Source organism: Equus asinus, chromosome 8, assembly GCF_041296235.1.
Source record: "Equus asinus isolate D_3611 breed Donkey chromosome 8, EquAss-T2T_v2, whole genome shotgun sequence".
Taxonomy (NCBI): Eukaryota; Metazoa; Chordata; class Mammalia; order Perissodactyla; family Equidae; genus Equus; species Equus asinus.
The window spans coordinates 52,705,058-52,721,687 of NC_091797.1; the positions used below are offsets into that span (position 1 = coordinate 52,705,058).

At 43.4% G+C, this 16,630-nt stretch overlaps 1 protein-coding gene across 1 annotated transcript; it reads right to left on the minus strand.

The window, feature by feature from the left end:
- Positions 1–401: 401 nt before the first annotated feature.
- On the minus strand, positions 402–12,522 carry RBM24 (RNA binding motif protein 24). Its single transcript, XM_014866401.3, has 4 exons — positions 11,745–12,522; positions 10,530–10,653; positions 9,031–9,085; positions 402–2,553 (listed from the first exon to the last, which is right to left on the minus strand). The coding sequence occupies exons 1-4, from the start codon at positions 11,910–11,912 to the stop codon at positions 2,190–2,192; spliced, it is 711 nt and encodes a 236-aa protein (XP_014721887.1). The 5' UTR covers positions 11,913–12,522; the 3' UTR covers positions 402–2,189.
- Positions 12,523–16,630: the final 4,108 nt, after the last annotated feature.

Sequence of the window (16,630 nt, forward strand, 5' to 3'; positions counted from 1 at the left end):
CCTTACCTAAAAAGTGAAAAAGCTACTTGCTCCATTCACAATGCTCGAAAGTGGTAGAGTCTAGCCCCAAACCTCACTTGACCTGACCCCAGCGTCACTGTGCTCCCCCAGCTTCTGGTTGACCGGTCCCCCGTACAGCCCACTGCTTTCCAGTGATCTTCAGTTAACCAGTTCTCAGTGACATGAATTGTCCCTTAGGGTTCACTGTTGGGGGATGACCTATATTACTTGCTAAATATAAGGTGGATTCTGACAATGAAATTTACTTAAAAGGTATAAAAACAGGGCATCTGGGAAGCTTTCTGATCACTGAAACTGTTACATGCAACTCATGACCAATGATTCCAGTTAAGAGAAATCATTCTACATTTACAACAAAATTAGAAACAATCAATGCAACGGAAGTTTTTAAAAATTATATTTAATACAAGTGAATAGATTAGAAGATCTGAAATGTCATAAAGCAATATACACAATGAATAAATAATTTGCACAGGAGAGTCATGTCTACATTACATAACACTGTCTAGTATGGGAATACTTAAAGTAAATCCAGTGATAATGGAGAGAGTCCATAAAAATGCTAACCTGTCTTCCCTTGTATGAAATTGTTCAAGTATAAAAATCCAATACAGTGTAAAATAGTATTCAATTTAGTTTAAGAATAAAAATTGCAAGTATTGCAGTTTCAGAAGAAAAATGTAAAGCAGCATTTAAAAACTACATAATAGTGTTAAACTAATGAAGTACCAATAAATGAGATTTATATGAGCAAAAATCAGAGAAGGAAGCATGAAACTAGCAATATAGCCTGTTTAAAAAAAAAAGAAACCTAAAAACTAAAATAAACTAAAATGTGTTAATGTAAGAGTACTCTCTTATACAGTGCACATATGAATTTAAATAAATCCAAGTCAACATCTTTAGTTGAATAGGTTAATATTTAATATGCTACATCTAGATCTACTAAATAATTTATGCCATGAGATGAATACATAATTTTACAGTGTCACATCTAAAGTTCCTTCCTTTAGAGTGCAGCATAGTAAAACTTAAAAATAAATATCTTAAATAGCATTACTATTAAGGCACAGTATAAACCACATTATCATTAACCTTTGAAGAACTGTAATCTCAGTAACCTTGTTGTCTCATGTACTGTACTCACTAATAAATAGTTTTAAATATGACTCTGAAATAGATACTAAAAAGTGTAAAATTATTTAAAAAGGGAAAAAAATAAATGTCCTTAAGACAGTTCTTAAGGGTTTAGAGTCTGCAAACTTTGCCTGCCTTTATTCATAAGCCACGAGTCGACACAATAAATAGAAAGAGAAGGCTGTCGTAGTAAGAGCCTGATCCTATTTCAGAATCAGAATTGCTGACACCAGCAGATACAAGTTTCCCAAAATTGAAACAGGATGGGGAGAGGGATTAGAATGTGACAAGCTCATCAAACAAGCACAAGTGATGTGTTCTTTCCAGAACTGTGTGTGTTATTGATTGTCTGTACAGCTGTTGCACCCAATAATTCCACATCACTTGTTCCACAGTCCCACTCATCCACAGGATAGATGAGAAAATAGCTTTGGTGCCTGTCCGCCATTTTACCCACTGCCACGCTCCTAGGTTGATTGTTCGATGCCCATTTTTGAGAGAGTAAGAACATTACCTTCTTACTTGAAAAAGTTCTAGAGGCCATAGTGACTGCTAAAAATGACAATCAGTGCTTTCACCATTTTGTTTAAAAAAAATCTGCTTTTAAATGTAATTCAAGCTACATATTGCTCACTCTGTATTCCCTGGTTCAACTAGATTCAAATGCATTTTCTAACTTGTAAAAGGCAGTTTGCTTCCCTGATACTATAAAAAGAGCAAAAATAAAAACCCCCTTATAAAAGTGAAGTTCCATTGTTCCTCCTGCCATCATTTCGTAGCGGCCTTTCATTTACTCAGCCTCTTTGGGATTGATTTCCACAACTGCGCCCACTCCCCTCGATCTCACCTCTTTCTCATCTAGAACACTACCGGAGTATACAAAAAAAAAATTCTGCTTCACGATAGCATAGCTGTTTTTTTGTTTTTGTTTTTTTTAAAGCTGTTAAGTCAATGTTAACTCTCTTATTAGCTACTAAAAATCGGGAAACGGGGAGGGAAAGAGAAAATTCAACTTTGATCAGAGGGCTGGTCTATTGCATTCGGTCTGTTTGCAGCTGCTGAGGCTGATACTGGCCAAATGCGGCGGCGGCAGCAGCTGCGGCGGCGGCGGCGGCAGCTGTCCCAGGTGCGGCCGCGGTGATTGGCTGCTGCACCGCGTAGCCATAGCCCCCCGCGGTGACGTAGCCGGCAGCAGCTGGAGAGGCTGCGTACGGGTACTGATCGTAGGCAGCGGCGGCGGCGGCGGCAGCAGCTGCCGCCGAGTATTGTGCGTACGCAGCTCCAGTGTAATCAATGTAAGGTGTGGTGGAGGCAGCAGCTGCTGTCGGCTGGACATGTGGAATGACCACTCCAGGCTGCACAAAAGCCTGCGGATAGACATAGTGGGCAGGTATCCTGTTGAGAAATGGAAAACAAAGTCAGGCAGGGGTGGCCTCCTATCTGGTGCGTGATTTGTTCAGAGATAAGACAAACTCAAATTTAGTGGTTATTATAAGCATAGGGTTGCCACAATATCTGCTTTCCAGCGGTCAGTGACAGCACTCTGGCGATGGCCAAAGTCACGGAGTGCCCCGAAGGGAATTCAACACCAAATATATGATCCCCTCCCTGCTGGAATTTTTATTTATGCTCATTTAGAACCAATAAATATCATTTAGAAAAAGTGTGGAAAATAATCCAAGGTTCATGAGGGCTACGCATATACGAGGTATTTAATAAATGCTTAATTGGGTGAGACTTTAGAAAATTTTGGAAAGCCTTCATTAAACTGTTGAGCAAATAGAAAAATTCTTAGCTGTGAATATAGGACTCAAAAGGGAATCCAAGATCATTCAGTTCTGTGGGGGTGATGGCCGGTTTCTCCAAACAAAGAGAAATTTCAACAAAATCCATAGGTTTATTATCATGGCAACCCTACTTGAAATTGCTATGCAGACTCAGCACACATTAATCTCTCTGCAACCTCAGTCACCCTTATTAAAAATAATAATAAAAAAAGAAGCAGGCGACAAAATAAACAAGGAGTTTAAAGTTCACAAGTGTGGTACACACAGCAGAATCACACTTCAACGAACTGTGGTGCGGCTCACTCGACCACAAGAGGCTGTTGTGGGAAGCTACGGAAATGCTATTAACACTCATGGCAGTGATTCCCAAAGAGATGTGCAGCACGCTTTTTGTCTTTCTTTCTTTCTTTTTCTCCATAAAATTCATAAGGACACAAGGGTCAATCAAACCTGTTTGACTATCAGGCAACTGAAGGTCAGCCAGCTTGTTTATCTCTATGCAAGACAGACAGAAGGGGTTTTGGGGGAAAGGATGAGGTTGAGGGAAAAGGCAGGGACAGGGAAATACAGCTAAATATTTCCAAAATTCATATCAACGTAAAAGGTTTACATCATAATATGAGTAAGGAAACATTTTCTTTTTGCGCATCTACGAATTTCTTTTATGCTACAGAAACAGATGTATTAGCATATCTGTTTAAAATCTGCCCTGCTAGTACTTTCTACGAATCAATTCTCTTATGTATTATCCTGCAAAAGTTCAAGAAAGTGAAACAAAATCAAGTACCTTTTAAAATTATACATTCAGAGATCACATACAAGACATACTCCAATGACCTTACTTAAAAGTTAATTCTGTTAAAAAATAAATCACAAGAGGTATTTTCAAACACCCATGCATCTCAATTCTCACTCTTGCGATTCATTACTGTCCATTTAAACCTCTACCATGAATATCTGATTTCTTCTTCTTTCTTTAAAATAATCTCCAACAAAACCCTCCACATTTCTAAAAATATGACACCATAATGCCATCTGGTTGTTGGCAAAGCCCACTCATAAGAAGTACAAGCACAAGTGACAATCTTCAAATTTTAAAGGACTCAAAACAGAAAACTTCACATTTAGATATTCAAAAACATAGATTTTGCTTTGCCTTTTCAGAGTTTCACTGAAAGCACTCATTAATGAACATCCATGGAAAAGATGAATTTATCACAGAGGGTAGTGAACTTTGACCCCAATGATAAAAATACACTCAATTTTACTAGACTCGTAGATCTTTCCCAGTGCCAGGAGAAACGACGTCATCAAGTGTTTCTGAGGACACTTAGAGATGTTCTTAATTGCTTGTCAAAAACCAGACGCACGGTCATGCACACACTCAAAACTTCTCTGCAGGTCAGGTGACTGGCCCACTCACAGCGACAGGTGTGGCTTTATGAAACACTGTCCCTGGAGGCCGCCGTGGCCACAATGTGCAGACACGGCTAAGAGAGCCTATACTTATGCCAGTTTACATGTGGTGATGGACAGCAGGGGCTGCAGCTGGGCTATTTTTGATCCTGTCATGCGACAAGGGTTTCCAGCGGGTAAAATGTCTTTATAAGGCCAAAGTAAAACGTCTATCAGCGGCAAAGGCCAGCCAGTATGAATCTCACTGATACGGAAACATTAACCCCTGGACTCCCAGAGTTCTAACATGATGGTTGCTAGGTTTGTATCTTTGAAGAAAGACGTTAAGTGAAAAAAAGTTTAGCCTACAAAAAGGCAGGACAAAAGTGTGTGTGTGTGTGTGTGAAGAATGCATTACAAGATAGGCAGGTTGCTCACAGGACTCTTGTCTCTGCGTTTATTTTCCATTAATAGTTCTCACTTGATAATGCCAATCCATGAGAGTATAAAGTTTCCTGGAACATCAGAACCCTACACGAAGTCTGGCAAGGGGTAAGAAGATGTCTGGAAGACGAATGAAACCCTAAAGTCCTTTAAGGCTTAGGGAAAAGACAACCCAGAAGACCATGGGGAGCCCAAAAAATCTCAGTTCAGGAAGGAGGGCAGAATCAGACTAATGGGTAAGGTGGCACTTCTGAAGCAATTCCTGTATTAGGAGTTCTTTTAATAGCCTAAGGAACCCATTAAGGCAATTTGGGAACCTCCCTCCTACTGGATACCTACCAACATCCTTTCTCTCAATTAATCACAGAATGCATATACCTAGCAGTTACAAAACTTGGGGCACTTTTCAAAGACAATTTGCTAGGTTTTCCTTTTTTCCCTTTCTCTTCAGCTCCCTCTGACATCTCTCTGTGACTCTTGACATCATAACTGGTTTCCTCTTCTAACTTATCACAAAACTGCTGACAAAGTCTTCATCTCATTTGCTTGCTCCAAGTTACCTATGGCTCCTAACATCATATCAGACTAAGTCCAAATTTCTTAAACTGTGGCTTGGTAGGCCTTTTATGCTTCTGGCTCCAAACACTTAGTCAACGGCTTCTCAATCTTTCCTGGACATGCCACACACTCCTAGATCCTCACACCATCCCTCTTGCAGGGAGGCCAACCTTCACTCCATTTCTACCTGTTGAAATCCAAGTCCGATCCACCCTAGCTCCAGCACTCACTACGTGTGGAGCCTTCGGGAATTTGCTTCACCTTTTAGGTTCATCTATTTCATATGTGAAATGAACCTAATATTTCCAACCCTGAATTGCTGTGCATTGAATAAAATTATCTATGTGAAAAGCTTACAATGACGACTACAGTAGGTACTCAAACAAGAGTTCCCTATCCTCACCATTCTTTAAAATCTAGGTCAATTTCTACCTCCTTCATGAAGACTTCCTGGATCCTCCCACCAGCCTGATGTCTCTCTCCCTTATCTGAAGCCACATGGACAGCCCTTCTGGGCGCTTGTCAGTTTTCTTACTAGATTACAAGAGAGAATGGGGTTGTGTCTTTTTTGGCTACAGCTTGACACAGAGGAACGAACATGGGTTTTGAGGTCAGGTAAACCATGATTCTGAACCTAGAACCAGACTGTCACTTACTGGCCCCATGCGAAGTTAATTAACCTCTCTGTGTCTCAGTGTTTTCAACCATGAAAAGGACATTAACAGTGGCTTCATCCAATAATTATTGTGAGAATTAAATTATATAATTTATGGAAATCCCTTATCAGTAAAAGTACCAAGCATGTAGCAGATATTCAGTTAATGTCAGTTATGGTCCCTCCTGTCCCCCTTAGTGGACAGTATCATACCTAGTACATTGTTAACACAACTAGCATAAAACTTAGCACTTAAAGGTGTACTGAATAAAGGTTTAATTGTATTTTAACCCCGATCTACACTAGCCTAGAACATTCTACTCACAGATCCAGTCTCCCTTCTTTAAGGTTTCAATAAGAAAATGCTTCTTTCAAACATAGAATATTTCTAATATATTAGTCAGCAAATTCACAAGTTTCTATACATCTGCCCCCTGTGTTACATCAGAAATTCCTTCAGGCCAAGGTTTTCTCTTTAAAGGCCCAGAGTAATCTAGGGGTCATTTAAGGACCACATTAAAAAAATAGTTCAGTTACTAGAATTTCAAACAAGTCAAGTAAAATTAAAAATTCTCAAGCTTCGTTCCAGGCCTAAAATAAGAGCATGTGGCATTCAAATAGAATTTAGGATGACCAGGTGTGATTTGTTGGGTACAGACTCTGGGAGTTAGAGCAGTGTTGAGAACTCCTTAAAAAAGAAAGAGAAGGCTAGCTTGGTCCATCTGGAATGCTATCTATTTCTAATAAGAATCTCAAGTTCAAACAATTTATACAAACAGAAATGATCATCATCCTTTATAAAGACAGCACATATTAGAAGGGAGGAAAAACAAAGGTTACTATCGAGACAGGCTTGATTTAAAATTTCCATAGACCACCTTTTCCCCTGCTTGTTCTTAGTTTCCTGGTGCTACTTTCTTTCTCAAGGATCTGTAAGGACTACCACAACAGTTCAAATTTCCGCATCTAGCTCTCCAGAGCCTCCAGGAAGAGTCTGGTTTCTCCACGCACTGAAGCTTTTCTCCTCTCCGTCTTTGCTCATGCTCACCTCAGCCCATACCCCTCAGACATGTCCAATCTTCTTCCTACCTGTCCAGAACACAGCCATTGGTTCAAGTCTAGTTCCAGTCGCCACAAAGCCTAGTTCAACTCCTCTAACTCACCTACTGTCTCGCTGTTCTGAAATCCTTTTGTACTGAAAACAATACCAAGAAATTTAGCAATCAATAGTTCCAGATGAGTATGTGTTAGTTTTGTTTCCCAAACTCAAGTGCAATCTCCTCATTTTGCATGACCCACTAGCACAGCAGAAACTAAATACATGCTAATACCTGTTGATCAATTTAGTGTGTGAGGTCATGACTAAATTCACCATCACTTAAGATGTATGTTCTCCTCCCCAATCTCACCTTATAGTCTAGTTCAGTGAGGGGGGACCCACAGAAGTAGTTGGACCCATCAACCCACTATTTGGTGTCAGTATCCAGGATGGTTTGGATGTGGCATTGATAAATAGTTATGGACATATGAGGTCCCTTTCTAATCACATGGGACAGAAGACTTTTCTATGGTTGAAAAAAAGTAAGAGTTAGCAGTAAGAGTGAGGTATCAGTATGTTAAAGGGAGGATTATAAGAAAGTATTCATGGAAAATATAACTTGACTCTTCCAAGTCAAATTATTGTTACTTTTTTCGGCCTATTTTTGGAGACACAGAAGGTAGATAACTATGTAGACAGATTCCAACCTTCCTGGTTACACATATAGATGTTCAGGCGCTACACTAGAGAAGAAACTATTGCAAAGGATAAAACACTTCTTGAACAATTAGAATATTTCAAAAGGAAGTTTAAATCTCTGGCATTAGAGTTACAGCAATGTTGATCAGGTAGAATACAGCCCCAAAAGACCCTAAGTGTTCAGAATAGATGTAGGTCCTGCCCATGCTGTGTCAGAGTGGAAGGGAAATAGGGAGCTCAGATGAGGAAAGCTGGCAATCACAGGACCAGAGAGGACACAGACAGGAGCAGGCTGTTCACCTGAGTCAGGTCTGAAAGGTGACAGCGCTGGTCTACTCAGAAAACCAGCTAGTGTTAATGAAATCTGATGAGAGTTGTTGAACCTTTCCACTGGAAGGCCTGAAAGTGGATTCACATTGCAAAAAAAAGAACCCCATTCCCAGAAAACTCCCCAGTAAAACAGAAACTTAGGTCATGCAGGCAATGAATCTGTATTCTCACAGAGGGAAATCACACAATTTAGCACTCACTACAAAAATATGGTTAAATGGAAGTTACAGGCTACAGCTTAAAAGCAAGAAAAAAAAAGGCCCTTTGCTTCCCATGGCAAAGTCAAAAGTCAACACTTCTCAACACCACCACCAAAATCAAAAACACAAAAAGCCCGTTCCCCGAGGAAAAGAAAACACTTCCACTACAGCTCTTTTCAATTAAGTAAAAAGCACACAGTTTAGCTATCAACACCACTTCATTACTGTAATAAATAAAATAAAGCACACGGAGGTCTATTGACTATTGTGAAAAATAAAACAACAACACCAACATCCATGCATCGTTAATCACCATCTGAGCTTGTGTGTCTGAGTCTACTGGTTACAGAGTTTAATTCCAAACAGAACTATTCCACCTCTTATCATCGTATCCTTCTGATCAGTTAGCTTAACTGTATACGAGCCCTGTCAGGTTAGAAAGAGATAAATACAATTGAGTCAAGTTGAACAGTAGTCATGGTGTTGGGAGACAATCGTCTTGTACACAAGTCATACCTGGTATTTTTGTTTTGTTTTGTTAATCATAAGCTCAAAATTTGTCTGGTTTGGATGCTGCATACTTGGTCAGATAACTTGACTCATCTAAAAATATTTATATTATCAGCATGAAAAATACACAAATGTACATAAATATGTATAACCAGGAACATTCTGTGACATGATGGTCTTGTCTATATATAACAGAGGCAAGTTAACAAAGGATAGCCAGATTGAAACTTACAAGGGCCTGATTAATGAACTTACCCGAAAGGTCTTTGTATAAGGGCTGGATGAAGTTGTTGAACGCCAAAGGCAAAACCTAACAATAAAACACACCACATTCTCTATTTGTGCATGGTTAGGCATTCATTCCTCCTACATATCAAATGCAATCACAACTTTCACTTAGAAAAGATAACCATTTGTTTGATACTCTAGAGAAAGTATTACATAAACTTTTGAAAAAATCATTTTTATTAATTTTTTTGGTCCAAATAAAAATTTTAATTGGCTACAAGTGGAAATTAAAAGTTATCTGCAAAGTTTAGTTGACAGACATAGAATAAGACCTTAGAAAATTAGACAGGGGAAGAATTCTCATGGATTGAAACCAAGAACAATAGGACTTGATAATGAAGTTACATGTCACAAATATTCCCACAATTCTGAACCATGATCTATAAAAAGTCTCTGTAATTTGGAACATTCTGGAATGCTTTTTTTTACAGATTATAGTATAAAAAATTCACAGAAACAAACTCCTTTTCTGGATAGTACACACACACACACACACACACAATGTATTAGACAAATACATGTCTTTTAAATACATGCTCATGGATGGATATTTGTACATGCACTCATTTTCTTGACAACCTAGTTTCTTAATAAATCCTTTTGGATGCAAGTGTCAACCTCTTTCCAAAATTTCAGATGGGAAGACTTAAGAGTGAAGAGTACAAGATTTAATCAAACAAAGTTACTTACCAGAGAAAAAGCTTACATTTTCTCAATAGTCAACTCTCAATCATCTGTGCTCATGCAAAGCGCAGTGTTGTAAATAATCCAAAGGTCCTATTTGCACACAGACAAAACTGCTCTCTTTTGGTACCTAACAGCTACACAACTTTGAAGTAAAACATTTCTCATCTTTAAGCAACAGCTCCTTCATCCATAACTGGAGGGTCCTGGAGTATGTGAAATTCTCTCTATTTTCTTCAATTACTAAATGTTCTGTGATTTCATGTTAACTATTTACCATCCAGGCACCACCCCCAGCCCATGCTTCTCTTGGGTCAGCGTTCAAATCAGGCTGTCTGCTCTGAGCACAGGGCAACTGGTGGCAAAAGGAGAGACAACACGAAGTATTGAAGTATAGCCAGCTGGAGTTGACAACTTTGGCCCATATAATCCACGCGTGAATTATCTACAAGCGGCTAAAAACCGGAAAACAGAGAGCAGACTCTGACCACATGTTGGATAGGAAACAAATGAATCAAGCCGAAGACTGGGTATGTACAAACTGTCCAGACTCCCGAGATCTATTTTTGCAAATAGGTACATTTCAAGTCCTGAAAGGAGTGTTTACAGCTCTCACTTATCTTGAACGTCCTGGTAGAATAACCAGCCATGGTTCAACTTCACTACACACATCTACAGATTCTCAGGGAATCAACGTCTTCTGAAGAAGAGATTCACTCTATTGGGAAGTGGAGGTCTCTGGGGTGGGGGTGGGGAGCGGGGTTCAGAGGGACATTTCTCACCTGGTTGCATGATCCGTGGTTTTGCTCCCAAGTATGCCAGATTCACGTTGGCCTTCCTGCCATCAATGATGGGGTTGGGATCCTTGCAGGCCCTTTCGGCAGCAGCCCGGTCGGCCATGGTGACCTTAGCAACACACACACACACACAGGACATACACACAAAGCTCTGAATCAATCCGTGAAGGAAACTAAGAGTCACATCGGAGAAGTCGTTCATGATCAAACTGAGGGGGTTCTTAAACATTTTCTTTCTTTCTTTTTTTTTTGCTAGAACTTACTCCTCGATCCCCCATCGAAAAAAAAAAAAGAATAAAGAAAACAGGAAGGAAGAAAGAACCCTCCCACGCACCCCCCGCGCCCTCCCCACAGACTAAAGGGTGTTAGGAGGGCCTAGCAAAGATTTGGAAGCCTGAATTCCGTCGTCGAACTCCTCACCCTTCCTCCTCGGACTGCCCTCCCAGGTCCCTAACCCGGCCAGAGAAAAACTGTTTGCTTGAAAGAAAGTCCAGCCTCACATCCGCCCGGTGCTCCCAACAACCCGCAAACACTTCCCAACGACAATAGCTATTGTCCAACTCTGGGGCTGTTCTTAGGCAGCTGAATTTGTACGCTTAAATCTCTAGGAAGCTTAATATGCTCTCTTTCAGTTCGGCAAAGAACCATAGGATCATCTTTTTAAAGAACCCACCTTTGCAATTAAAAAAGGGGGGGGTGGCATAGGGGAAGAGCCCTAGACCTCCTGGGGTGTCCCCTCCCTGCCCCAGCCGGACCCCAGAAGACACACGCATTTTCACAAAGCAACAGTGCGCTTAACGACCGGCCTCCAACCCGGGAGTGCAGTTCGGTGGGACTGCGGCCCCTCCCTCCCAACCCTCCGCATCCCCAAATCCAACAGTCGTTACAGTTCTTTCCTTCCACCCGGCTCCGCCTGTCCCCCGATACCGCATCGCGCTCGGTGCCCTCGGAACCCAGCAAGGCGGGTGCCGGCCCTTCCTCCCCAGCTCCGCCGCGCGCAAACTTTCAGTTCAGCAGGGAGGGAACCGGCAGCGCCGCTCACGCCCGCGGGGTTCCTCCCACGGTCACGCCGAGCCCCTCACTCCAAATTCCGACCCCCCGGAGTCCAGCGCCACTGCGTCCCTCGCCGCCCCCGCGGTCCTCGGTTTCCCCGCCGGGCTCTTTGTCGCCCCACCCCCTCACCACGTCCGCGCAACTTACAAATCCATAGCCCCGGGACTTGCCCGTCTGCCGGTCGGTGATGACCACCGCCTCCTCGATCTCGCCGAAGACCTCGAAGTACTTGCGCAGGCTGGCGTCGGTGGTGTGGTAGGGCAGCCCCCCGACGAAGATTTTGGTGTACGTCGTGTCCTTCTGGGTCGTGTGCATCTTCGCGCCCTCCCCGCGGCTCGGGCTCCGGCTGCGGCTGCGGCTGCGGCTCGGGCAGCGGCTGCGCCTCCTCCTCCGGCTCCGCGTCTCCCGCACCCTTTCGCGGCCGCCGGGGGCCAAGGGCGAGCCGGTGGGCGAGGGCGGGGGCGCGGCGGGGGCGAGCGGCCGGGGGCGGCCGAGGGCGCTGGGCGCGCGGCTTCCGAAGTCGCCAGCGGCCCCGGAGACTTGACTTCGCTCTCTCCTCCCGCCCCCCCTGCCGGTCACGGTACAAATTCTCCGGATCGTCTGGGTTAGGATCCGGTTCTGTAGAATGTGCAAGCGGTTTCCACTCACCCGGCGGGGAGGCCAAAAATGAAAAGAGAGGGTGGTCCTCAGGCGAAGAACGGGGTGCGTTCAGAGGTAGATTTTTCCTTCCTAGAAATTAGGTAGGTGTCTTGGGTGGGGCGTGGGTAGGGTCGGCGGTGGGAGCGTCCCGGCGCGGAGGCGGGCGGGCGGGGGGGCGCGGCGGCGGGGCCAGGGTGGGGGGACTCCGCGCGGCTTCGGCTCCGGCTCTGTCCCTCCCGCCGCGGAAGCTGGAAGACAAGTGGCGAGCACGGCTCTCCACCTCTCTGCTCCCTTCCCCCGCGGGCCGGGGGTCGGCGCCCGGCTGGGGAGGGGGCGGGCCAGACGCCTGCGATTGGCCGCGGCCGCACCTGGGGCGCCCGGCGCCGCCGCCCCCCAGCTGTTGGGAACAGCTGCTTCTCTCCCGGCGCGGCGCGGCGCTGGGCCGCCGGGCTCGGGCTCTGGAGCCGGCGCTGGGGTAGGGCTGGGGATGGCTGGAGGCGGCCTTGCTCTCGGCGGCGCCTGCCCTAACCCTTCAAAGTCCTAGGGACTCGGCGTGGCTCCAGCCGGGACCTAGGGCGCGAGGACTGCGCCCGAGGAGGGAGCTGCGTCGCTTTCCAAAACGACGAGCTCTTTGCGCTCTGTCACGGTGACGGGGCCGGCGACCTGGACTGACTGGGGGCCCGGAGGCCTGGGGCGGTTCGCTGGAAATCTAGTTCCCTCCCAGACGTGGAGGGCCAACGAGCTCGGCCAACGATACCTGAGCTGGATACTCTGGGGTCTGGAGCGTGAGAAGGGGAGCCCCTAACCTTCCTTGACCCCGAAGATCCCGTCCTGGGGAGAACCAGCGAGGAGGAGACAGCAGGAAAAAAAAAAGGGTCTAGCGCTCGGGTGTGCTGGGGGCAACCATTAGCTTTAATTGCTCACGGCTCAGCCAAGCTAAGTAACAGTAGACAGCTAAGTCTATCAGGCACCGCCTTCTGTTTCACAGGACCATAAATTAGTAATTTAGTCCCCACAGTCACCAAATTTGTGTTTCCTCCCTAACTATTTGGGAAGATTGGTACAGATTTCTCATCATAAATCGTCTTTTTATTTTTTCTAAGCAAAGAATTAATCCATTTCCTTCTATTTGAATTGCAAGAATGTTTAGTGACTTGTCCCCAACTGTTTTATCAGGATGTAATTGTAAAAGGTGTAATTTTTGAAATCAGCTTGTTGCATAACTACTGGTTTCTAGCAGCAGACGTTTAAAGCATTTGTAGAAAATACAGACTTTGGTACACCCCATAGATATTTATTTTTTTATATCAGCTTTTTGCAACTTCTTATCAAGAGGACATTTTAAATTTTTTTCTAAAGGGGTGCTTTTCTTTTGGTGAGGAAGATTGGCCCTGAGCTAACATCCGTTGCCAGTCTTACTCTTTTTTTTTTTCTTTCCAAAGCCCCAGTATGTAGTTGTATATCCTGATTATAAGTCCTTCTAGTTCTTCTATGTGACCACTGCCTCAGCATGGCTTGATGACCTTTGCTAGGTCTGCTCCTGGGATCCGAACCTGCAAACCCCAGCTAATGGAGTGGAGCACGCTGACTTAACCACTATGCCACAGCGCCAGCCCCAAGAGTGCATTCAATTAAGCCGTAAAATCATTGTCATATTTGAGGTTTGGATGAAGATAATGTGAGCAGAATGCTTCACCCACCATCTTTGGGGCACAATTTGCTTTTAAGTCATTTCTGCCCAGAGTGTCTGCTGAAATCCATACATTAATTGCCCCTGGGCCATACCATTTCCTCCCTTTAAAGCAGTTCAATATGTTAACCTACTAGAGAGGCAGATACTGTACTTCTGTTTCTCTTTCCAGGGCACCTCTGCAGTCAGTCCAAGAGGATGAGATATGTTGCATTTGCAAAAGCTAATGGGAATGCGAATATCCTTGTGCAAAATGTTAAATTCTGTTTTTCATCTTGCTGACGTCTGCATGAGGTTGGCCTCTTGAGGTCCCCAGTTTCTTTAAGTGTGAACCCCCAGTGGGAGATAGAGAGAAATAAGAAATCTGAAGTTCTTTTGAAAAATGTTTTTAAAGTCCAATTGAAGAAAAATATTTTACAGGCATATGAGAGCCAGAAAGTGAAATTGTAAACAACAGCCTCTTCTCTTTGCTTAAGTAAAGTACAGGTTTAAAAGGGACTCTGTGTACTGGTATGATGAAAGATAATTTTTAAAAATTAGAAAAACAAAGCAGGCCATGAAGCAGAGGAGGCATGTTTTTTAATATTCAACATCCATCTTGCAGTGTCACTTCGGAATTATTGTACTTAGATGAGGCTCAGGCAAAAACTTTTTTGTGAGGGGAAGCTGCTTACAGAGAAGGCTTAAAGACAAGAGTGACTTTGGCTGTCTCACTTCTCTTCTGCCCGGATGGGGAGCCCACCCTGGAGGAGACTGTGATGATATCAGAGAGAGCGGGAGTCTGGGAGTGTAGCCAGCAGGGTGGATGTTCACTAGGTAGAGTGGTGAGATCTACAAGGAAATTCTGATCCCAGGTTGGGCTACCTGTGTTGTAGAACTCGGCTTCTGGAAATAAGGTGCTTCCCTGCCGTAGTCCCAGAGAAAATACTGCAGCCACCCTCCCTCTACCCCATGCAACCCTGTTGGTGTGCTTTTATTCTTTCAATCGAGCAGTAAATATTTGATAGCTTTGCGTTGCAACTTTGTTCATTTTGTATGAAGTGATGCCTGGATATCCCTGATTTTGAATTCCAAAGATAATTAAAGCATTGCTAATAATCCGGTGTGAGGTGATACACTGAGGACGATGGTGAAGAGGAATGGAGATTCCTTATTTTCCAAACCAATTTAAAGAGAAGCCATCATTCATACTCAGCTTTTCTTGACAAACCATCCAGCGCCCCCAACAGGCAGGCAGGCAGGCACTGTGCTAGCGATGTAGGCATTATTGACACTGTGGGCTTTGTTTTACATCTGCACAAAGGTGGGTACAGTTACAACTGCGAGATCCACTCTTGGTGGATTTATGAACCTGAGCCATCAGACCATGTAGCCTTGGGGCCATAAAATCTTTCTGAATTCAAAGTTTCAAGGTTTTAAGTACCAAATATTTCTGTACAATTACCCATTACACATCCAGGTTTGAAAAACAATACTTGGGTAATCCTTTTGCTTTCTCAGCGGCTTTTGGCAGAGAAGAACACTTATATATTCACAGACATTGTACAGTATGATGTGTGCTTCTTTGGAAAGAAAGAGCCATAAAATACTTTGCAAGTTATAAATAGGTTCCAAGCTTGTCATATCCAAATTAGTACATATGGATGGCCCTGAATCCTTGGTTCCTACTCCATGGCAAGATCAATATTATTTTATTACTTACAGTAAATTATTGTCTTCTTTGTTCAAAATGTTTATCTGACTGTTAAAGGCCAGAACCAAACTCGCACGTTACACATTCATTTATCTATTTTCTTCCCCCCGCTATAGTAATCATGGACATCAAATCCAGGTCCAAGGCTTAGGAAGAATTTTGAGAAAAGAGAGTCATATTTCGTGAAGGTAGAGAAGCACTTCTCCAGCTCGTGGAGGTGCCTCTTCCAGAAATAGGATTGCTTTGGAGAGGAAATCTCCTGTGGGCAGAATTCGTCTCTTAGATGTCACTGGATGTCCTACAGGTCAGCTAGATCCTCTACAGAGTTCTATATCTATGAACACTGAAGAAATATTGCTGGAGGGAACTGACATCTTAAAGATATCGGTCTATAAGCTTGATGGGAAAAAATACATTCTTGATTAGAACTGATCATTTGCAGAGTATTTAGGCCGGGAATCTTCTTTTGAAAAACAAAAATGTGACTTAGATGAAGTCTTTTGGCTGTTTGGGAATGTTTACCATCTTTTGAAAGTCTGAGTGAGCATTCTGAATTAAACCCAACAGGTTTTCTGCCCTTTTGAGAAGTCCCATGATCAGCTGTATTTCTGTTTCTCTGGACGGGTTGGTAATTTTCTCTTAGTAACAGATAACAAATGTGTGTAATAGGTTATGCTGCTATTTTAGTGTGCAGAAGAATTGGCAGTCAGAAACCTAGTCAGTTCAGCTCAGATGCATCTCTGGGAGAAGTCTATTCATGCTGCATTAAACCACATCTAAGCTGATAAGTAAAGTGAAATGGAAATTTGTAGCCGTTATTCAATCGTTAAAATCATAATGCCTCTTTTACATCAAGCATCCAGCAAATAGAAAGCAGAATAGGGTTACTTGGAAGATGAGGGAAGGGCAGCAATGAAAGTGAGGGGAGACAAAAAAAGTTCACTGCCGACTCCTCCCTACCAACAATTTCACTCTGCCTGTGTGGAAGTGGCTTTAGGTGTATGCACAGTG

Bases quoted from the DNA above. Each gene is read 5' to 3' on its own strand.
- RBM24 (XM_014866401.3), bottom strand. From the start codon at position 11,912: ATGCACACGACCCAGAAGGACACGACGTACACCAAAATCTTCGTCGGG. The intron at 9,086-10,529 runs GTGAGAAATGTC...TTTTATTGTTAG, and splicing joins ACCACGGATCATGCAACCAG to GTTTTGCCTTTGGCGTTCAA. The intron at 2,554-9,030 runs GTAAGTTCATTA...ATTTCTCAACAG, and splicing joins CTTATACAAAGACCTTTCGG to GATACCTGCCCACTATGTCT.